The sequence below is a fragment of the Enhydra lutris genome, unplaced genomic scaffold (assembly GCF_002288905.1).
Source record: "Enhydra lutris kenyoni isolate GAN:26980312 unplaced genomic scaffold, ASM228890v2 scaffoldscaffold58, whole genome shotgun sequence".
Lineage (NCBI taxonomy): Eukaryota > Metazoa > Chordata > Mammalia > Carnivora > Mustelidae > Enhydra > Enhydra lutris.
In genome coordinates, this window is record NW_019154142.1 from 8,683,507 (window position 1) to 8,706,672 (window position 23,166).

Here is a 23,166-nt window from a genome sequence, read left to right on the forward strand (position 1 = left end):
CATCCTCTTTCCATGTGGCCTCTTCCTGTGGCTAACCTGGGTTTCCATCATGATGGACTCAAAGTGATCAGACTTCTTACATGTGGCCAGCCTCCCCAAAATGCAAAAGTAGAAGCTTCCAGACCTTCTTTGTACCTGGGCTCACAAGTCCCAGAATGTCATTTCTACCATATTTTATCAGTCCAAGCCATCCCAGGACCAGCCCTGCTTTAAGGGGAGGGGACTCAAAAGGGCATGAATATCAGGAAGCTTGGTTCTCTGGGGCAACAGATGAATGACACGGACAGGAAGTTCAGCGTTCAAAGGTTCAAACTAGGAAGTAACGGAACAGGCCCTCTACCCCACAAAGATCCCTGGAGGCTGTCATTTTTGGACAATTTGAGTAATCTCTTCCTTCCAGCACCAGGTCAGATCCACTGAACTCCTATCAGGCTTTCAAACTAGCATGCACGCTGGCAGAACCCAACAGTGACAAAGGCTCCGGGTCAGACCTCTAATAAGTTTATTTCCATGGTCACTCTTCATCACTGACCATTAGCATTTTTTCCTCTCAATTTTTCCATCTATTGCTCTGTTTCCTAAAGCAGTAAATCCTTTAATTTTCTGTGGGCCGATTATTTTCTATGTGGGTAGATCTGGACATTTTCCCAAAGAACCAGCTTTTGGTTTGGTTGACCCTGGCTATGGTTTGGGCATGCTTTCTGACCCCACTGTTGGGGGTGCGGTGGGGTTGCCACGGGGCAAGTCTGAGGTTAGTGTAGGGCCACTGGAAGGTCTTTACTGTGGTTGCTCAGGTGGAGCTTGCAATTTATGGATCAGTGTTTTCCTCTCTTGCCGCAGAACCAGAGAGCTTGGGTCTGCCTTCTGAATTCCTCTCCTTCCTAGAGGGCCAGTGGAGCCCATGAACAGCAAGGCTTTCTGTCACAGAAGAGGTGTCAGCCTCTCAACAGAGCTGGGGCCTGCCCTGTGTTTACAGCTGAGAGAAGGTCAGGGCCCCTTCCATTCATGGAGGTTGCCTCTTCCTTAGCCCCCATCTGCCCCTGCCTCTGCCTCTTCAACCTGACCCCCCCACCACTTCCTTCATTCTCATCTCCAGGTTCTCTCTACAGTACCCTCGGAACGTAAGATTTTTAAGAAATGCACACAGCCTCACTTGAAAGCAGCATTAGCCTCGGGGTTCATTAATTAAGACATCACACCGAACTCGAATGTTAACTCCTTCTTGGCTCTGCCCTCAGGGCTTGGCCCAGAACAGGGTGCAGAGTGGGAGCTCAAGCCACGGTTGCTGGATGATGCGTGAATATCACCCAGCCGGGAATTTTCTATTTTGTTTCCTAAGTTTGTCCATTTGGATTCTTCTCCCATCACAGACTGTACCCAGGGAAAACAAGAGCTGAGTTTCTTAGAAACAGCTTGTGTCAACAGTCAGTCTCCCTCCCGCCCCCTCCTCTGCCCAAAGTGGTGAGGCTGTAAACAGCTTTCATCAGAAAACTGGCACTTGGAAAACAGAAACCAATTAGGGAGCCGTGGAGTGACTCAGGAGAGTATTACCAGAGAACCGGGACGGAGAACCACGTGCGTATTGGACATGAACCTTGAAGATGTAACCTTTGGGAAGACAGCATTGATTGTAAATAGCCAGGCTCTAAGTTTAATCATTCAGCAGTTACTGAACTTCTCTAGATAGATCTTCTTGTGCTGTGTAAGATTGCTGAACGAAGGGGATTCATCAAGGGGAAGGTCTGGATCGTTCTTCAGGGAGATGTTGTATGTGATATTCTTTTGCCTTGTATATTAATCTGCTTGGGCCGATGTAACAAAACACCACAGACTGAGTGGCTGGAAACAACAGAAATATCTTTCCTCACAGTGCTGGAGGCTGGAAGTCTCAGATCAAGGGGCTGGTGAGGGTGGGTGCTTCTGTGGCCTCTCTCCCTGGTTTGCCCATGGCTGCCCTCTGGCTGTGGACCCACGTGGTCATCCCTCTGTGTGTGCTCTCCTAGTAGCTCTTCCTTTTTATAAGGTCACCAGTTACATTGGATTAGGGCCACCCACGTGATGTCATTTGACCTTAATTAGATGACGCTGTCTCCAAATACAGTGAGATTCTAGGGTAGAACGTATGAATTCTGGGGGCCGGGGGGGTACACAGTTCTGTCCACACTGCCTTCTCTGCTTGTGGAGGTGAAGAGTAGAGGAAGATAGTGTAACATGTGTGCAAAATTCATTCTTGTTACCACAGTTTTTGAGTTTTTTACATAACTTTTTCTTTTTTTTTTAATTTTTCATTGTGTTATGTTAGTGACCATACAGTATGTCATTCGTTTTTGATGTAGTGTTCCATGATTCATTGTTTGCGTACAACACCCTGTGCTCCATGCAACCCATGCCCTCCTTAATACCCGTCACCAGGCTCACCCATTTCTGCATCCCCCCAATGAAACCCTCTTTCTCAGAGTTCACAGTCTCTTGTGGTTCATCTCCCCCTCTGATTCCCCCCCCCACATCACTTTTCCTTTCCTTCTCCTCATGTCCTTTGTAACTTTTTCAACAGAGAATTTTTTCCTTCCTTTATCTTAATTTCCCAAAGTCTATTGGAAAAGTAACAATGATAAAACTATGTGTTTTTGAAGTTGTTTTCTGGTCCAGAGCATTTCTAATTAGACTCTGCAAAACCACTTTTGATTCTATGTAAATAAGTAAATGCGTTTATTAATGGATCAGGCACTTCATGCAAATGCTATACCTTTAAATAGGTTGCGGAATAAAAGACCAAAATACACTACTATGTCCAAAAGCTTCTGTTGACAGGCAGAGCTTTTAGAGAATGGAGGGTCCATCCCTATCATGAGAACAGGGTCTGAGAACAAACCAGAATCCCCATCCTGTATGGTTAGACTTAGTTCCTTAAAATCATCTTTATTTCTGGCTTCTGGGGCTTGTGTTTTAAGATTCAGAGTAAATGCAGTAAGTTCTGTGTAATTTAGCTTCAGTGTAAGCAAACTTGACTGCCCTGAACTATTGATGAGAAATGTAACTCCTAGGAAAGCATTTTAAGTTTTAAAAAACAACGTATGAAGTGGCAGGGCGGGCTAAATGTCCTTTACAAAAGTTCTGGTCAACCTCTGTGAGGATTAAAAAGTAGTTATACATCTCAACTGAGAGTGTGCAATTATGGTTGACTGCAACTTCTATTTGTTCACTTCTTTCTTAAAAAAGAACCAACTGCTTACCTTCAAACCAATGGTATGGAATGTTCCCTGAGACCCAAAGTCCATTCCTACCTGATTCCATGTGCCTTCTGTTTCACTCTTGGGGTGACACATTCTTCATAACACTGAACATGCACCTGTGTATCAACACTTGAGACAGAAATTGAAATATTTTCAACAAATATAATTCAAATTCCACCAACGGAGTTCTGGTTAAATGTGCCAATTAAGCCATTATGTTTACTATCCCTCCTGCTGGAGATAAGTCTTAAATGACAGTAAAGATTTTTAAAAGGCATAAAAGCACAAAAACAAAGAGAATGAAAGAAAAAAAAATGAAGTAGCTTTAAAAAACTAGGCGCTGGCAGTATTTGAACTGAATGATTTAGGGTAGGATTTTTCAACCTCAGTGCTGTTGACATCGGGGGCCAGACAATATTTTGTCGTAGAGGGCTGTCCTGTGCACTGGAAGATATTTAGCAGTGACCCTGGACCCTACCCACTAGAATCCAGGAGTGTCTGCTCCCCACCTGTGATGACCAAAAATGTTACCACTTATTGTCACATGCCCCCTGGGAACAAAATGTCCCCTATTGATAACCACTGATTTAGGGAATGAGAAAACTCCGAAATTATCTCTAGGGAAAGCCCAAAAGCAGGCTTATCCTGGCCAGAGAATACCCAAAAGACTCAGGACCTAGAGGTAGCTAGCAGAAGACAGGATTTTGGCTGACCCTCTGTGTAACAGGTAGATTAGCTGCTCTACATCCCTCTGGTAGCGATTCCTTCTTTGAAGAGGCTGAGTCTGGGAGACTCTGGGCTCAGAGACAACAGGCACAGCTGAGGATGAAGGTTTCATACTGAATGTGGGTATTACGTAAAAATCTAATAAAGTCAGTGGAATTCTAGCCCCTTGCTCAATTCCACTCAAAGAACACTGGCATCTAGGTATGTGTTTTCCAGGCAGAAGTTGGAGGATTCATCTGGTGAAAAACTAATCAAACCACAAAAACAAAAAACAAACAAAAAAAAAAACCCTGTTGTCATTCAGATGTAATGAAAGTAAACCCTAAAGTCAAGTCTATCAGTCAGTCATCTCCCCACAACCCCTACTCTGTTTGCTTCTAATCATGTTTTCAGTGCCTTGCTACCATGAAACAGACAGCCAAGGAAGGCTAGGTGTTTTAAGAAGACTTCCAGTATGAAAGAAAAAAAATAAGAAGAAGAAAGAAGGGAAGGAACTTAGAGAAAACCGAAATATTGTAGGGAACACATAAAAAATGTCAAGAACATCGTATGTGAACCTTCCCTTCCCAGATCTTAGTTTCTAAATACTATTCTCTACTGGGCTAGGTGTAGAGCAGTATCCTGTTATGCCAGAAAATAAAGAAATGCTCAAAGCATGAAAAAGAAAATGGGAGCCATCTTGAATGGTGTCCTCTAGCCCAAATGGGGACAGTTTGAGCATAAAAATAAATAACAAACATATAGGATTATGACCCATGATTAAAATAGAAGGCCCTGAATCCATACTGACACAAGCAAATAAGGGGGGAGGGAAAGTTCTTCCTTTTAGTAGAATATCAGCTAATAATGGAGAAGGAATGACAGAAATAGATAATCACCGGCTGGCCCCCCAGTTGGAGGTGGATGATACAGACAAGATCATCAACAGATACCAAGGTTGGTGGTAGAAGAGCTATTGATGTACTCATACTGTCTCCACACAAAATGCCAATCAAGACTGAGAGGGAATTCAGGACTTTACAGTGGAGGAAACTGGCAGACACCAAATGACAGGGGACCATGGTAACTGGTCCACTATCACCAGTAGTGGAATGAGTTGATGTTGTGTGCCTGATGTAAGACACTAAGAAAGAGCAGAGCCTCATTTCTGTAGTATTTCTAAGAGTCCATGGCTCAAGTCTGGTCATGGGGAAACACTGGACACACCCAGGTTGATGGTCATCCTGCAAAATGAAAGGCCTGTACTCTTTTCTTTTTTTGAAATTGTGTTTTCCATTTTGTTTTTTAAAGATTAATTTTTCTTTCCTTTTTTTTTTTAAAGGAATTTATTTATTTGACAGAGACAGACACAGAGAGGGAAAACAAGCAGTAGGAGTGGGAGAGGGAGAAGAAGGCTTCCTGCTGAGGAGGGAACCCAATGCGGGGCTCAATCCCAGGACCCTGGGATCATGACCTGAGCTGAAGGCAGATGCTTAACGACTGAGCCACGCAGGCGCCCCAGTTTATTTCTTTTAGAGAGAGAGAGAGGGAGCTAGTACAAGGGTGGGGAGCAGCAGAGGGAGAGAGAGAATCTCAAGCGGACTCCCTGCCCAGCTCGGAGCCTGACAAGGGACTTGATCCTGTGACCTGGAGATCATGACCTGAGCCACAAAGAGTTGGCAACCCAACTGAGTGAGCCACCCAGGTGCCCTCAAGTCATTAACAGTCATAAGAGTATAGGCCCTTTGCTGGGCAGGTTTCCGCTCAGATCATAATCTCAGGGCCATGAGATTGAGCCCCGCATCAGTTTCCACACTCAGCACAGAGTCTGCTTGAGATGCTCTCTCCCTCTGCCTCTGCCGCTCCCACTCATGCTCTCTCTCTCACTCCCTCTCTCTAAAATGAATAAATAAATCTTAAAAAAAAAAAATCAATTCAGTGTAAGGTTCCACGGGGAGTCTAGACCTTAAAAGAAAAAGAGGGATCGTTTGGACAGTTGGCAACATTTATATGTGGTCTAGCAAAGAGACCACATCTGGCACAGTAGCTGTTCTCAGGGCTATTTCTTGTTTAAATAGTACACTGTTTCCATTAAAATTGTTTTTGTTTTTGGCAAAAGACAGACTGGTGAATTAAATGGAAATCTTATGAGGTCCACTTAATACCTTTGCTTCTTTTAAATTTTTAAGAGTGGCACTAATTTCTGCTAGACCCTCTGTGATGCAGTATTGTTTTTGGTTTATAATCTTGACTGTGTGTGCTTGTGTGTGTGTGTGCGTGTGTGTGTGTGTGTGTGTGTGTGTGTATGTAGGAGAGTGGAAGTTTCAGAGCTCTCCATTTGGCTGTCTTCACTATGATAACTCTTATCCCACAGGCCATGGAGGCAGTGTGGGGCTGATTCAATTACTGGGCATATGTATTCCAAGTGTACCTTGAGAGACCAAGAAATCCTACAGATGGGTCTGCGGAGCCAACAGATGCACTGTAAGCCACACCTGAGCCAGAACTCCATTCCTCATGCAACCCCACAGGGGCCACCCAGCACAAACTGACAGTACAGGGCGCCTTATTCAAGATAATATTAGGAGTTTTTAAAGGGCAGCATCTGGGTCTTAAGCCAGATGTGTGAGATTGAGGAGTGTCAAAAGGAAATCTTCTCTTTGCATGTTTGGAAGCCAATAGATTAGACCTCAAATGTTTAAAAAATTAAAACAGGGACGCCTGGGTGGCCCAGTCAGTTAGGCATCTGCTTTTAGGTCAGGTCATGATCTGGGAGTCCTGGGATAGAGCCCTGCGTTGGGGGGGGGTGGGAATCTCTGCTCAGCAGGGGGCCTACTTCTCCCTCTTCCTCTGCCCCTCCTCCAGTTCATACTCTCTCTCGCTAGCTCACTCTCTGTCTCTCAATAAATAAAGTCTTTTAAAAAAATAAAATATATAAAATAAAAATTAAAACAAAAAAGTCTATGAAATAGGCCGTGCAAATTGTGTAATTTACTCAAGTATTCCTATCTTCCCCTTCTTGAAGATGCCGCTTTGTCTACCCACCATTTTTAGAAATATAAACATTAACCACCAGAGTAATGTTTATATTTCTAAAAATGTTTTCAATAATTTTTTAATGATAAAAGCATCTTTGCATTTAACTCACAAATTTTCATTTTGCAAAAAGCCAAATCACCGACTCAGAGCTAGACACTGGGCAACCTTGGTGGGAATAAAGATAGAACAAATTAAATTTCACATACTTAGAAGGGATTTTGGCCTCTTTCTTAACAAAGAAAGATAATGGGCAATTGAAAACTCTTTGACATCTTTTAGATGGCTTCCACTTCTTCAGTTCTTACAGTAATCATCTAGTGTTAGTAGAACAGATAATATTATCCCCATTTAATGGACAAAGTGACTGAGGCTTCTGGGTAGCTGTGTTTTGCCAATGAAATCTGTATATAAATACTGGACAATAAATGGAATTACAAATAGATTTACTGTGTTTCAGCCGATTGTCTTGAATTTTAAAACAACTGCTGATAAAAAGAAATTGGTAAATGTTAAATTGTTACATGGCAGGATTTTTTTTTCTACCCTGGGTTTTCTAGGATATTCTTTGACAGATAAACTTGTTCTAGAATAATTTCTTCAGGCTTGAAGACCGTCATGTCAATACCCAGAAAAACTCACCCTGCCTTTTAGGAGATCTAAACTGTCTAAAGTGTCAAACAGCAAATGGTGGAAATAGACAATTCCATTCCTACTGGCAAGAGAGAATTTAATTTGTGTGAAAGATCGCTGGGTGTAAGTTTAGACACTTTAAAGCGAGACAGAAGTGTTTGGGTAGGTGGAGGAAGCCCCCAAGGGTGACCTTGGAGTTGCGTACAATGGCGTATGTGCCAGAGTGCTGGGGAGGGATTGGAAAAAAATCTTAGTTCCACTCTATAAAGCCCTCTTTTATTTAGGATTCTCTGAACTCATTCTGCTTCTCATCATTCAGTCCACTTATATTTTACATATACTTTGGCTCTTCACTTTTGTTATAATCCAAAGTACCCCCTTTTTAAAAAGTCTCCCTTAAATAATATAAAATCCCATCTGAACAAGTACTTACTAAGTGCATTGATAGAAGGTCCTCATTGCTTACTAAATACTTATTGAGCAGCTTGTTAAATTTTAACCTTCTAGACAAGGGTTTACTGCACCGAAGCCTGAAATTACTGCCCAGAGACCTTTTGCAGCTCTTACATAAGAAATTAAAATAAATTTGAGAGAGGGGTGGAAGGTAGGGGAGATGCAATAATTTTGTAAATTTTAGGTTTGGGTTTTTATAACAAATTGGTCAATTTATCTTTAAGATAGTTGTTTCATATATATTGTAAAAAAAAAAAAAATGCAGGGGATGCCTGGGTAGCTCAGTCAGGTAAGCATCTGCCTTCAGCTCAGGTCATGATTCCGGGGTCGTGGGATTGGGTCCCCCGTTGGGGGTTGGGCTCCTTGCTCAGCTGGGAGCCTGCCTGCTGCTCCCCCTGCTTGTGCTCCCTCCTCTCTCCTCTCTCTCTCTCTCAATGACCATAAAATCAATAAAATCTTAAAAAAAAAATTCAGTAGTACAAAAGAGGCATCAGTGAAAACAGTCTCTTCTCACCCCTGTCCTAGAGCTACTAGTTTGCCTCTCCAGAGGAAACCAATTTCTTGTGTTCCGCCTTCCAGAGACGCTCTCTACACACACGTCTACACAAATGGTAGCTTACTACGTGCTTCTTACACGCATACTCTTTCTGCAATCCGTATCAGAACACAATAGAGCTACAGATTTTCTTTTCTAATGCTTAAATAGTATTACCAGGTTGTTTCCAATTCATTTGCCATTATGAGCAATTCTGTAATTTCGCTTTCTTTATGTTTACTTTTTTACCACACTTGGAATTTATTTTGGAGTATGGGGTGAAGTAGGGATACAAATTTGTTTTTTTTCTGGGTGGTTATCGAGTACTAACATGATCTGTTGAATAATTCATGTTTGCCATTGATTTGAAATTCCACCTTCATCACATACAACATTTTACAGGTGTTTGAGTAAGTTTCTAGAATTTCTATTCTGCTTTGTTTGTATCACTGTATGGCTGCTCCTCTTATTATTTTTTCGGAGTTTTCCTGACCTTTACTGCTTATTTTTTCATGTGACCTGTGGAAAATAGTTACAGATTGTCTATTTCCCCTAAAACTTCAAGTAACTGTTGAGGACTTGGGGCATGGCTAATGTCACTAAGAAGCCAAATTTTTAATTTTCTTTAACGTTAATTAAAACTTAAGTAGTTACACATGTCTAGTGGGTGCTGTATTGGACAGTGCAGTTCTAGCAGATTCTTCTTGTATATAGAAAGATTGTTGATATCTGAACATTAATTTTTTACCAAGCCACCTTACTCCATTCTTTTATTCTTCTTCTTTTTTTTTTTTTTAATTTATTTGACAGACAGATCACAAGTAGGCAGAGAGGCAGGCAGAGAGAGAGAGGAGGAGGAGGCAGGCTCCCTGCTGAGCAGAGAGCCCGATGTGGGACTCGATCCCAGGACCCTGGGATCATGACCTGAGCCGAAGGCAGAGGCTTTAACCACTGAGCCACCCAGGCGTCCTTATTCTTCTTTTTTAATTGAGGTATAGTTTATGCATAATGGTTAACATTAGTTACAGGTGTCTGACATAGTAATTCATTGAGTTTTTTTTATTTTTTATTTTTTAAAATATTTTATTTATTTATTTGACAGAGAGAGAGACAGTGAGAGCAGGAACACAAGCAGGGGGGAGTGGGAGAGGGAGAAGCAGGCTTCCCGTTGAGCAGGGAGCCTGATGCAGGGCTTGAACTCATGACCTGAGCTGAAGGCAGATGCTTAACCATCTAAGCCACCCAGGCGTCCCTCAACAAGTTTATATGTTATGCCATGCTCACTGCAAGTATGGCCACCGTCTGTCACCATATAAGGTTATTATAATACCATTGACTCTATTCCTTATGCTGCACCTTTCACCCCTCTGACTTACTCATTTCATAACTGGAAGCCTGGATCTCCCACTCCCATTCACTCATTTTGCCCATCCCACCACCTTCCTCCCCTCTGGAAACCATCATTTGTTCTCTGCATTTATGGGTCTGTTTCTGCTTTTTGTTTATTTATTTATTTTGTTTGTTTGTTTAGATTCTCTATGTAAGTGAAGTCATATGGTATTTGTCTTTGTCTGGCTTATTTCAGTTAGCGTAACGCCTTCTAGTTCCATCTGTGCTGCTGAAAATAGCAAGGTCTTATCCTTTTTATGACCAAGTGATATTCCATTCTGTATAAATATTACATCTTTATCCATTCATTTATTGATGGACACTTGGGTTGTTTCCATATCTTGGCTATTATAAATAATGATGAAATAAACATAGGGCTGCATATATTTCTTCAAAGTAGAGGTTTTTTTCTTTGGATAAAAACCCACTAGTGGGATTACTGGATTGTATGGTATTTCTATTTTTAATTTTTGGAGGAATTGCCATATTGTTTTCCATGTTGGCTGCACTTATTTCTACTATTATTTAGAATTATTTCCCAGTTGATTCTCTTGGGTTTTCTAAGAAATGCAATTATATAATCTATAAATTATATAATTTATAATCTTTCCTTCCGGTTAATATAAAGTCTACTTATTTTTGTCTTTTAGTTTTATGGAAACAGTGGTACATCAACAACTTTGTGATATTAATTAATTAAACAAACATTAATTGTCTTCTAAATAGTAGATGTTGGAGAACATAAAATAATTGAGACATATTTGTTACCTTCAAGAATTTGTAGTATGGTGATAGGACTACCTCACAGGGAAGCATAATACAGTATAATAAAACTTATGATATAGGTATGCAATAGTTTGGACTGGCAAAATGGCGTGAAAGTACTTTGTGTGTGTGTTTGTGTGTATCAGTGTATGTGTGTGTGTACATGTGCATACAAGCAAGAGAAGACTTTTGGAAAGAGCATACCTAGGCTAAGTCTTAAAGAATGAGTTGGAATTAATCAGATGAGAGGTGGAAGAGGATCCAAAGAAGACATATAATGGCAGACACATGAAAAGATGCTCAACATCACTAATCTTTACTACTGCAAATCAAAACCAAAATGAGAGGGGGCGCCTGGGTGGCTCAGTGGGTTAAAGCCTCTGCCTTTGGCTCAGGTCATGATCCCAGGGTCCTGGAATAGAGCCCTGCATTGGGGCTCTCTGATCAGCAGGGAGCCTGCTTCCCCCACCCCCTCTCTGCCTGCCTCTCTGCCTACTTGTGATCTCTGTCTGTCAAACAAATAAATAAAATCTTAAAAAAACAAAAAAACCACAAGGAGAGATCACTTCATGCTAGTTAAAATGGCTTCAATAAAAAAAAAGACAAGAAATAACAAGTGCTGGTGAGGATGTGGAGAAAAAGGAAGCCTCATATACTTTGGGTGGGAATGCAGAATGGTACAGCCACTGTGGAAAACAGTATGGAGGTTCCTCGAGATATTAAAAATGGAGGGGCATCTGGCTGGCTCACTTAGTTAAGCATCTGCTTTTGGCTCAGGTCATGATCCCAGGGTCCTTGGATCTAGTGCTGCATGAGGCTCCCTGCTCAGTAGGGAGTCTGCTTCTCCCTCTCCCTCTGACCCTCCTCCCTGCTTGTGCTCTCTCTCTCTCCCACTGTCTCAAATAAACAAAAAAACCCCAAACCTTTAAAAAAAAACCCAAAATTTAAAATGGAAATATCATACAATCCAGTAATTCCATTACTGGGTATTTACCCAAAGAAAATGAAAACACTAATTTGAAAAGATATATGCATCCCTATGTTTACTGCAGCCAGGATATGGAAGCAACCTAAGTATCCATCCATAAAAGAATGGATAAAGAAGATGTGGTGTATAGACTGACACACACACACAGGAATATTACTTGGCCATAAAAAAAGAATGAGAACTTGCCATTTACAACAACATGGATGGACTTAGAGGGCATTATGCTGAGTGAAAGGAGTCAGACAAAGACGAATACTGTATGACTTCACTTACATGTGGAAGCTAAAAAACAAAATAAGCAAAAAGCACAAACAGACCTATAAGTACAGAGAACAAATGATGGTTGCCAGAGGGGAGTGGGGGTGGAAGATGGGCCAAATGAGTGAATGAGAATAGGAGATACAGGCCTCCAGTTATGAATGAATAAGTCACGGGGATGAAAGGTACAGCATAGGAAATAGAGTCAATGGTGTTGAAATTCAGTTGTATGGTAGCAGACCAGAGCTCCACTTGCGGTGAGCATAGCCTCACATATAAACTTGTTGAATGGCTGTGTTGTACGCCTAGAACTAATGTAACATTGTGTGTCAACTCTACTTCAACTAAAAAAGAAGAGAAGATAGGATTTTCAGACTGAGACACAGTAAGTTATCTATAAAGTAAATATTTTAATATTTCCTTTTGACTTAAATGTTTACTCTTTAGATATGGCTATGGGCCTTTGCTCCAATATGTATATAACCTATTGATAACATATTTTGAGATTTCATTTGTTTTAGGCAGGTGTGAGGGTTTTCATAAAAATAATGCATGATAAAAATAAAAATAATTATTTTCAACTAATGTTTAAGTTGTCTGCCTATAATGGTGGCAATACAGTTTAGCTGTTAGACTAATTCCAAAGTTAATTCCAGTTTCAAGTTAATTCTATAGTAGCCCTAGTTTCTTTGCTAGTAATTATTTCATACTGGCAGTTCATTAAACTTCAAAATGTATAGTCCTTTCCTAGTGGAAGTACTCTCATACCAAAGGTTTTATGCCCCACACAGAGCCAGAGCAATGTTTAAATTCCCTTTGAAACTCATAGCTAAATTGTTTCTTCTAGAAATGTTGAAATTCTAATTAATCACTGTCAAGCAAAAAACAAGGGGGGGGGGTGAAGAAAAAAGTATGTTGAAACTCTTTGATACAAAATGCTACTTCTTTCTCTTTCCCTAATATTACCTGGATTATGATTATAAAAGCTCTAGGTTAACACAGCAAGTTGCCAAGTGATCAGTTTATCAAATTATATACATTCATTTTGTTTATGCTAATTGCTTATAGTTTATACCAATTTATATTTTGCGGAGACCTCACTGTTTAATGCAGTTGGATAATGGGTACAACATCAATGTTAAGTGATTTGTAACTGTCCACTAAATGGAAGCATAAAAGGCAACGGAATAGATTGAAAAATGGTAAATATGTATCAGATTTGGTGAGTTAATCTCACATTTCTTTACAGTGATCTTTCTGGGTCGTGTTGAACATTTTGCCCTTACTGAAAACTAGGGTTTTTTTTCCTCTGTAAATTATTACCTATTTAATGTAACTATGTAAATGTTTCTTTACTTTTTGTGGAAATGCTAATTTACCAGGCATTTCATTTTTTGGACACTGGAACAGTTCTGGAACACTCAGCTTCTACATACAAATGGTGGGCTTACCCTAAAATATAGTTGAAGTTGTTATTCATCTGAGAAGAGTGAATGAGGATGAAAATGTGAAATCACTTCAGGCCCAATTTCTTCATGCGCCACCTGAAGCTCTTCCTTTAGCTCCCATTCAAAAAAGTAGACCAGTGACTCAAGGGTAGGGAGACAATGGCTGGGATATTGTTTGAGATAGGCTGTTATGTTTTATGAACTTTCTACCCAAAATTTTAATGGCTTAAAACAACAAAAGTTTTATTTTTTGCCCACACTACCCATCCACTGGGTTGACAGAAAATCTCTACTAAACTTAGTCACCCAGGGACTCAAGCTGAAGAGCAGCCACCATTTTGAACATTGCTGGAGAGAAAAGAGAATTCAGGAGAGGACCCACCAGGCAAACTCTGGCCCAAACACGTGATACTTTCACTCACAGTGCATTGACTGGAATTAGGCACATGAGTCCATCTCACTACAGGAGAGTCTGAGAGTCGAGAAAACTGGAAATATTTGGCAAACAACATTAGTGATTGCCAGAGTTGTATTGAGAAGTTGTTGAATTACTTATTTGAGCACCGGAAGCTAATATTGCACTGCATGTTGGCTCACTGGAATTGAAATAAAAACTTAAAAAACAAAACAAAAAAATGTTGAAAGAGTAGTTTTGGCAAGAGCAGAGATGACCTCAGCAGAAATGGAAAAAACAGTGTGAACAGTGCTGGGACACAGTGTTGGCTATTCTGGCATTGTTCATACTTCTCCTTCCTTCCTCAAACCATTTTCCAATTCAATTCACTTCAACTCAATTAGATTCAATTCAATAAACATTTAAGAAATACCTCAAAGTGTGAGGTACCTGGTTATACCAAAGTGGGCAGAAACAGAACTGTAGGTGTCATTTTTTTGGAATGCTACACTCAGGCTACTCTGGGGGTCACCTTGAGAAAAACTAACAAAGCTTTGACAACAAGCCAAAATCAGACCAAACTATATATAAGTTTTAGACTATAATAATAGTGTGAACAGTTACTGAGTTCATTATTTTTTTAAGTTATATGCCTTCTTCATACTATTTACTAAAACATATTAGCTGCATTTGACATATGACACCAAGGGCAAAAGCACAGAAGCATTACAGATAAGTTAGACTTTATCAAAATAAAAAAAAACTTTACTGCTTCTAAGAAAACCATCAAGAACACGGAAAGGCAACTTATTGTTATTGACAAGTCATATGTCTGATAAGGAATTTCTATCCAAAATAATTAAAAAAAAACTTAAATCCAGCAATAAAAAGCTCAGTTTTAAAATGAGCAAAAGATTTGAATAGATATTTCTCCAAAAAAAGTTTTATATGCAAAGTAAGTGCATGAAATACTCAATAACAGTCATTAGAGAAATGCAAATCAAAACTACAGTGAGATATCGCTTCCCTTTCACTGGGATGGCGATTATAAGAAAGACAGGCAATACCAAGTGTTGATAAGAATGTGGAGAAACTGGAATCCTTGCATATTGCTGGTGGGAATATATAATGATGCAGCCACTTTGGGAAACGGTTTGGCAGTTCCTCAAAAGGTTAAATAGAGGGGAAAAAAGAAGGTTAAATACAGAGTTACCATATGGCCCATTAGTTCTACACCAGCTATATATTCAAGCAAAATGAAAAACATCCACACAAATATTTGTATATGAATGTTGATAGCAACATTATTCATTCCAAAAATGAAAATAATCCAAAAGTCCATCAATTGATGAATAAATAGACAAAATGTGGTATGTCTACACATTGGAATATTATTGAGGCCTAAAAAGCAGTAAGACATTGATACATTCATAAACCTTGAAAACATTTTTCTAAGTAAAAGAAGCCAGACACAAAAGGTTACTGACATGCTGTGTGGTTCCATCTGATACAAGATGTCCAGGAAAGACAAATTCATAGAACCAGAAGATAAATTAGTGTTTGCCAGGAACTAAGAAGAGAGTGGAATGGGTTAGGACTGCTTATGGACGTGGGGCCATTGAAAAAGCTCTGGAACCTAGTGGTGATGGTTACACAGCTGTGAGAAATAGGACACCAATTTTGTTAATAAAATACATATATCTACATCTATACATATACATACGTCTAGATGGTGAGGTAACAAGTGATTTTTATTCTTTTTTGTATGTTCTTCTGTTTTCTCACCACCAGCCACAGAGAATATACATTACCTTTGTAACTTAAAAATGCAAACCTCTTAAAATCTACTCAAATCAGATTCAAAAGCTTAGAACTTGCATTCCCCGAATAATCTTTGAAGTAACCCAATGCAGGTTACATTCATCTGAAATTCTAGAATAAACAAGATTAAATGTATTGGGGAAAAATCTGAAGAATGGTTGGCTCTGGAGGGGTGGGAGCAGGGACTGATGGAGGACATGAGATCATTTTCTGGAGTGACAGAAATGACAGTACTGTGGTCTATATGTTGATAAGGTTGGGCTATACAGGTATACGCATTTGTCAGAACTCAAGGGACATATAGTTAAGATTTATGCATTTGATCGTATATAAGTTTTACATTTAAAAAAAACCCGTAAATAAATGTTGAACTCAAGTCAGTGTTTGGTATGCTTAAATGTGTAGGGTAAAATCGCTTTGATATATATATTTTTAAAAGTAAGGTAGATTAATGGATGAATAGAGGCATTAGAGGGTAGATATATGATAGAGGAAATACAGCAAAATTGCAATGGTGGGATATGGGTGGTGGATCTGTTTTGTATTTGAAATTTTTCATCATAAAACATGGGGGAAGAAGACACTCAATGTGAAGAGTTTACAATTTATTATCTTTTTGACTCCCCAAACTCCATTTTACTTGCGTCTTCTCCCAACATTAGGTATTTCCACTTGATTGTGAAATTCATCTCCAGCCCCTATAAATCATTTTACTTTAATTTGTTTTTAATAAGAATGGCGTCATTCTTCTAGCTGTGAGCATTTCTCAAGATAAAAAAAATCATATTTCTTTCCCTCCTTTCTCTCATACCCTCTAATCCAGTTAAGCTCTAAATTCTAATTTTCACTTTATGATGTCTCACTTCTTTTCCTGTTACCACTACCTTAATTCTGCACCAATTACCTGCCATTTCCACGAAGAAATAGACTGGCATAGCTAAGAAAATAATTTGCGTGTAATTTGATGCTCTATATAGTTTTACATGCGCGCTATAAAATGGTTCTGAGAATACTGTATTAGAATTTACTTTGTTATTGTGAGTCTTAAAACTCCGAATTCCCGCCTCGCTTCCTTTTAGTTTGTATGTTAATGACTTGAAACCAGTTTGGGATGATTTAGATGCGTACACCCCTCATCCCTATCACAGAAATCAGAGTTAAGAATTCTATGCTAAGAGTGGTCTCTATAGACAACCGGTCCTGCTAAATGAACTCTGCTAAAATTGTCGGTTACCATCTTGACAGGTATCTGACACAAATTCTACTACATTATTCTGCAGGTCCATTTTGCAAAAAATTTATCTTAGAAAATAGTTACCATTAGATGCCGTATGGGTACTTTATTGACTTTTTCTTTCCCCGCTGATGGCTATCCGAGCAGGTCATTGGTAATATTGACCTTAAAATTTTCCCATGTTAAAATAATTGCAGTGAAGATGTTGTAATCTGGGGCTTCGATTATCCGTGTATCTCTCTATATATGGGAACAGAACTGAGTTTCATGAGGAAGAACTTGGTTCTGTCAAAAGCTTTCCCCATCCCTCTCCCCCAGGGAATATGGGATAGTCATATTTTGGGAGGTTCATTTTTTATTTTTTTTTTTTTTTAAGATTTTATTTGTCAGAGAGAGAGAGACACCATAGCAGGGGGAGCAGCAGGCAGAAGCAGGCTCCTTGCTTAGCAAGAAGCTCCATGTGGGGCTCAATCCCAAGACCCTGGGATCGTGATCTGAGCTGAAGGCAGTCACTTAAGCGACTGAGCCAGCCAGGTGTCCCAGGAGGCTTTGTTTTTAAAGGAGCATGTTGGTCTTGCTCTTCATTTGATTGGCAGAGCACAGAGGGCTTTTGAAGACCTACAGGTCTTTGAACACTGTATTAGCCAATTTTTATTTAAAAAAAAAAAAAAAAAAGAAAAAGAAAAAAAAAGCCCCCCCCCTTTTTTTTGAAATTGCTTTGGAAATAGGCAGGCCATCAGTTCTTCCTGATATTTTAAACTTCATCCTCAGGGGAAGCCAGATCATTGGGAGCTATGTGTATTATATACTCTATTTGTAACAATAAAGTAAGCTAGAGAAAATTTTATTAAGAAAATCATAAGGAAGAGAAAATACTATATATATATAGTACTATACTGTACTTATAAAAGTAGTATTGTACTGTACTGTACTTATAAAAAGATTCACATGTAAGTGACCCCATGCAGTTCAAACCTGTGTTGTTCAAGGGTCAACTGTATAAGAAAGTGACTTAAGTTTATAATTGTGTGCATTACTTACAGCTACAAATTACTAAGTGCTTAGTCTATCAGACATCATGTTAGGTGCTTTCAGTGTGCATATTTTAATTTAATCCTCCCAACCATCCCTTGGAGTAAATATTATCTCTGTTTTACAAGTCAGGATACTGAAGCTCAAACAGGTTACACAGTTCATAAATGGCAATAATAGGGTTCAAAGCCAAGTTTATTTGATTTTTAAATCTGGTGGCCTTAGCTACTAGGCAAGCTACTGGAAAATTCCCGTGTCATACTATACTATACCGTGTCATACTATACAGCCTTAAGCATCTATATAGATACCTTGAGAAGCATTTTTATTTTAAACTTCATTCCTTGTTTTATCCTTTTTTGTTACTTTTATCACTTTACTGATTTTCTCAACTACTCACTTTTATATCACTGTAATACTATGTTTTTAATAAATTGCCTAAAATCCTTCTGGATTTATAGTCCATTGAGGTATAAAGAAAAAGAAATTTTAAAAAAACCCTCTGAAAACCTCTAAAAATTACTTTTATTTAATGTTGGCTGGGCTTTTCTCATGTCATTTGCCTTTATTAAATCTTCAGGTTTATGTTCTAGTGTACACACTGCTTAAGTCACAAAAAAATTGAGCAAGACCTTCTACTTTAAACTGTGCTTTGGTGCTTCTAAATACAATGAACACATCTCACCCCAGTCTTGCACAGTCAATATGCATTTAACCTTGGTAGATAATCACATGCTTGAAGAAAGGGAGGGAGATCAAAAATAGCTAATGAATGAAAATTCAAAATAGAAGCTATTGTGAAAATTCCATTAGCTTGCTCCCTTCCCTTGACTGGAGCAGGGAATGGCACAGTTTGCAGTATCCGTGAGCTCTACTTACTGGTGCTCTGTAACGGTTCTCTTCACAGTCCTTCAGTCTAAAATCCTAAAGGGCAGGCAGGGGTGGGGGGGTTGGGAGGGTAGGTGGGTGGGAGGGGCGGGCATCTGCCTTCTTTCTCAGGTCATGATCCCCAGGCCATCCTCAAGTCTGGCTCCCTGCTCAGCGGGGAGTCTGCTTCCCTTTCTCCCTTTGCCCCTCCCCACTGCTCATGCTGGCTCTTGGCTCATTCTCTCTCAAATAAATGCATAAAATCTTTTAAAAAAATAAATAAAAATAAAATCCTAAAGGTATTTCTTGTCTATGTTAGAAGGAACAGGTGATCTCCTAATAAGGTCACTGTTCCTTGTCATTTTTAGAATCTTTTTGGAACCAGGCTGTCTCTTCTAGCCGGCTCAAGGTCCTCTGTGTTCCTGATGACCTGGTAACAAAGAGCCAAAGAGAACATTCTGCTTCCCTGGTTTCAAGTGAGTTTCTTGGTAACGTTGGGGGCCAGCACGGAACACTGACTTTCCCCCTTGCTCCCTGCGCTCTAGGTTGTGTTGGGATGGCAGGTTGTGTGATCTCATCACATTTTTTCACTCCAGTGATGCTTCTGTGGTTGAATCTAACTTCTCTTTGTTTTGCTGTGTCTTATCAGGGAGCTCATCTTACACTTGTAGCCAACCTCGCCTTTCAGAATTGCTAACAATGTCAGGACTTAATTAGCTGAGATACAGAAGCTATTTCCCACTTAAATTCCCCGACAGTGATTTGGTAAAATGAGATCTACTAGATTTAGGGTGAAGATGGAGAAGAAAGAGAAACAAATTAGGTATCATTTCATGCTAGTTGGGTATTATTATGTGAGAACAGTCAATGTTTCACTTCCCTATTTCCAGATTCAGATCATCAGTGCAGCTCAAGGAGGAGCCCAGGAGTAAGAGAAATTACATAAATATCCTCTGAAAAAATTTCAGTTCAAATTACACACACATTAAAAAAAGACTGGGGCAAAGATTTATTGTTTGCTTTTTACATCATATTAGCTCCTTCAAACTAAGATGGTTTTCCCTTGTCACAAAAAAATGCAATTCTCTCTTGTGAATGTCTTCCTCTTTCAGGGATTCAGAGTCATGATTTATAAGAAAACTGGTGGGGCTGGCACAGAAAGGTTTTATATAAACTTAGACCATTTGGGAGTGGAAGGATCCTGGGAGGAGAGAAAACTGTTAATGAGAAAGTAACAGGCAAGCTAACTTCCCACCATGCAATATTCCAGTGGCCCTGCAGAAGGTTCTGCCACTTAGACTTCTCCCGCGTGTACTTTGTATTTAGAAAGGACTTTTTCCTTACTAAACAAAGCGAATTTATTAAATAACAATTCACCTTCCCACTTACAATTATCGGTAGTACGTGCCAAATTCAAAGACCTGATCAACGCGAGATGACAATGGTGTTCTGGCAAAGACAAGTCCAATAATGAAACTTTATAGTGGTGAAATGAATGATTTTCATAAAATTTTCTTTCAAATTGAATATGGATTCTCATTACTGTCCCTTTGGGCTCAAGGGACCCAAACAGAGAGCATCTGTAAAGAAACGAAGAGGGTAAGGAAACCGTAAGTAACAGAGAAAACTGGGGTGAGGGAGGAGGCTGTGGCATCCTCACCAGATTATCTGCTAGTTTTTCACACTGGGTATACTTGTCTATCTTGAAACTTTCTCACTAAAATCATGCTCCACTGCCTCCCAAGTTTCAAGTCCAATATGGTCTCTTAGGTTACAACAAATGTTTCTGTGACACCAGCGAGTTCCTTTGTGGTTGGTAAACAGGAGAATGAGTTCCATGGAGTTGTTCTAGTTCCTTGGCATGGGGTTCTGCGATGGCAGAAGTCACATTTTCAACGTTAGCAAAACAGGAGAAAGCGTTCAGTCACTGCATCTCTATATTTAGAGCAATCAAGAGCGTCTGCACCTGCGCTCATCCCCAGAGGGGCGTAACCCCAGTCTTGCATGACTCTGTGCCCCAGCACGTCGCACTTCCTCCAGCACTCGGAGCACCTCTTCTACCTCCTTTGTTCAGCACTCAGAAGCAAATATTCCCATTTTATTGTTTTTGTGCCTTTTTAACATCCCCCAAGGCAGCCTCCACTATGTTTGAATTGCCCATCTGCCTGGCTGTTCACGTTCTCTCTGGAGGCACAAATCATAGCTTTTATTAGCACTTTGGTTACAAAGATGTGGAAGTTCTGAGAGGCTTATCCCCAAGCTTACTTGTACTCTAAGCTCTGTTCTTATTAATGAACATTTTTGCAGAATGCCTCACTTTCCACGAACGTGTGTCTATGTTAATGTAAAAATTCTGTACTTTACACTTAGTGGATACCTCATAGATGCTGACAGGTGATTTATAATTAGCGGTATCACAAGAGTTTTAAAAGGTGATTCCAACGAACGACCGTGTTGACAAGGAACCAAATTACAGGAATTGAGCAGGATCATCAGACTTCTCTCGAATATAAAATCTTCAAGTGATTTTAATTTGTGTGCTATATTTATCACTAGTGTTTTAGAGAAACTGAAGCTAACTTATCAATTTCAGAGATTGATGAACCATCATCCATTAGTTCTTGAAGTTGAGTAACAGGAAACTGTACTTGTTTTTCAAACCACTTGGCAATTTTAAGAAGCTGCTGGTCACAAAATGCACGTCCAATAAACTGTAGTCCTATTGGCAACCCCTGGTTTGAGAGAGCCACAGGGACACTCACTGCCGGCAATCCTGAAGACAAGAAAGAAACCTATTAGCTGATTACTTCTCCACCCTAAGAAGGGGAGACTTCTGCTTTCTAGTGCTAGTAGGTGTAAGACAGATAAGGTTTAAAAAATGACAGAAGTCATACATATGCATATGCTTTTGTACCTTCCTTTGCTCACTTCACAATATATCTTGGAAATCACTGTGTATCAACTCACAGAGACGTTCTTCATTCCTTTTTTATAGCTGCACAGCACTCCATTATGTGGTTTGTACCATAATTTTTTCACCCATGCTTCTCTGGTTGGGCATTTAGGTTGTTTTCAGTATTGAGCTATTTCACACCATGCCCAAGTATACATGTTTTTTGGTATTCTTTTTTTTTTTCTTTAAGATTTATTTATTTATTTGAGAGAGAGAGAGCGCAAGGGGAGCGGAAGAGAGAGAGAATCTCAAGCAGACTCCCCACTGAGCGTGAAGCCCAGTGATGCAGCGCTCAATCACACCACCCATGAGATTACGACCTGAGCTGAAATCAGGATTTGGATGCTTAACTGACTGAGTCACCCAGATGCACCATGGTTTTTGGTATTCTTTTTCTTTTTTAAGATTTTATTTGTTTATTTAACAGAGAGAAAGATCACAAGTAGTCAGAGAGGCAGGCAGAGAGAGAGGGAGAAGCAGGCTCCCCGCTGAGCAGAGAACTCGATGCGGGGCTCAATCCCAGGACCCTGAGATCATGACCTGAGCCGAAGGCAGAGGCTTAACCCACTGAGCCACCCAGGCGCCCCGGCTTTTGGTATTCTTGAAAGTCTCTCAGATAAATAGGGATTGCTTCATCAACAGATAAATGCATATGTAACTAGATGTTGCCAAATTCCTCTCCAAAAAAGCTGTACTATTTTGAACTCCCATCAGCAAAATGCTTTTTCCCTACAGCGTTACCAACTGAGTATGTTGTTGAGCTTTTGAATGTTTGCCATTTGATAGATAAGAAATAGTAGTTTGTTTTTAATTCCACGTTTGGGGCAAAGAAAGCAAAAGATCCTGGGATATCTTGTTATGCCATAAAATAAGGAAGTTTTTAGAAATTAATGTGGATAGGTCTAAAGGCTACATGCAACTTGAAAGGGCTCTTGTTGGCCAAACAGTTTCAGCATCAAAGCCAATAATGACAGTAATTGTTTATAATACACTGAATTAAAAAAACAACAACAAAACAAAGCTGTCTTTAGAGAAGACTGCTAATGTATGTACAAAGAATGATAGAAAAATCAGCATTTTTGTCATTCTCTAGGAGATAATTCAGGCAAGATTCATCAATAGATCTCAAACTGGGTTCAAGATTTTTGGGGAATAGTATAGTCACACAATCTCAGAGTACCACCTCACCATCGGTTATAACTGATCAAAGGAAAAATGTAACTTTACACAGAAAACACCTGGCAGTTACTTCCTTCACTAAGGGATCAACTTAGTCTCTGAAAGTGGAACAAACTGACATTAACTGTTTCCCAACATGGAGAGTATGCAGTATTTCTGCCAAAATGCTTCCCAATCATGAGTAAGCAATCTAGCAAATCCAGCTTATGGATGTGACATCCTATAGGGCAAGCGCACTAGGCT

The 23,166-nt window shown here is 39.7% G+C and overlaps 1 protein-coding gene across 1 annotated transcript in view; it reads right to left on the reverse strand.

Moving 5' to 3' along the window:
• Window positions 1–19,064: 19,064 nt before the first annotated feature.
• Window positions 19,065–23,166, reverse strand: part of LOC111158272 (glutaminyl-tRNA synthase (glutamine-hydrolyzing)-like 1) — a 35,367-nt gene continuing 31,265 nt past the window's right edge. The window contains exon 11 of the mRNA XM_022520196.1: window positions 19,065–21,564. Coding sequence (XP_022375904.1) covers window positions 21,344–21,564 — 221 coding nt within the window. The 3' untranslated portion in view covers window positions 19,065–21,343. The remainder of the gene's footprint in view (window positions 21,565–23,166) is intronic.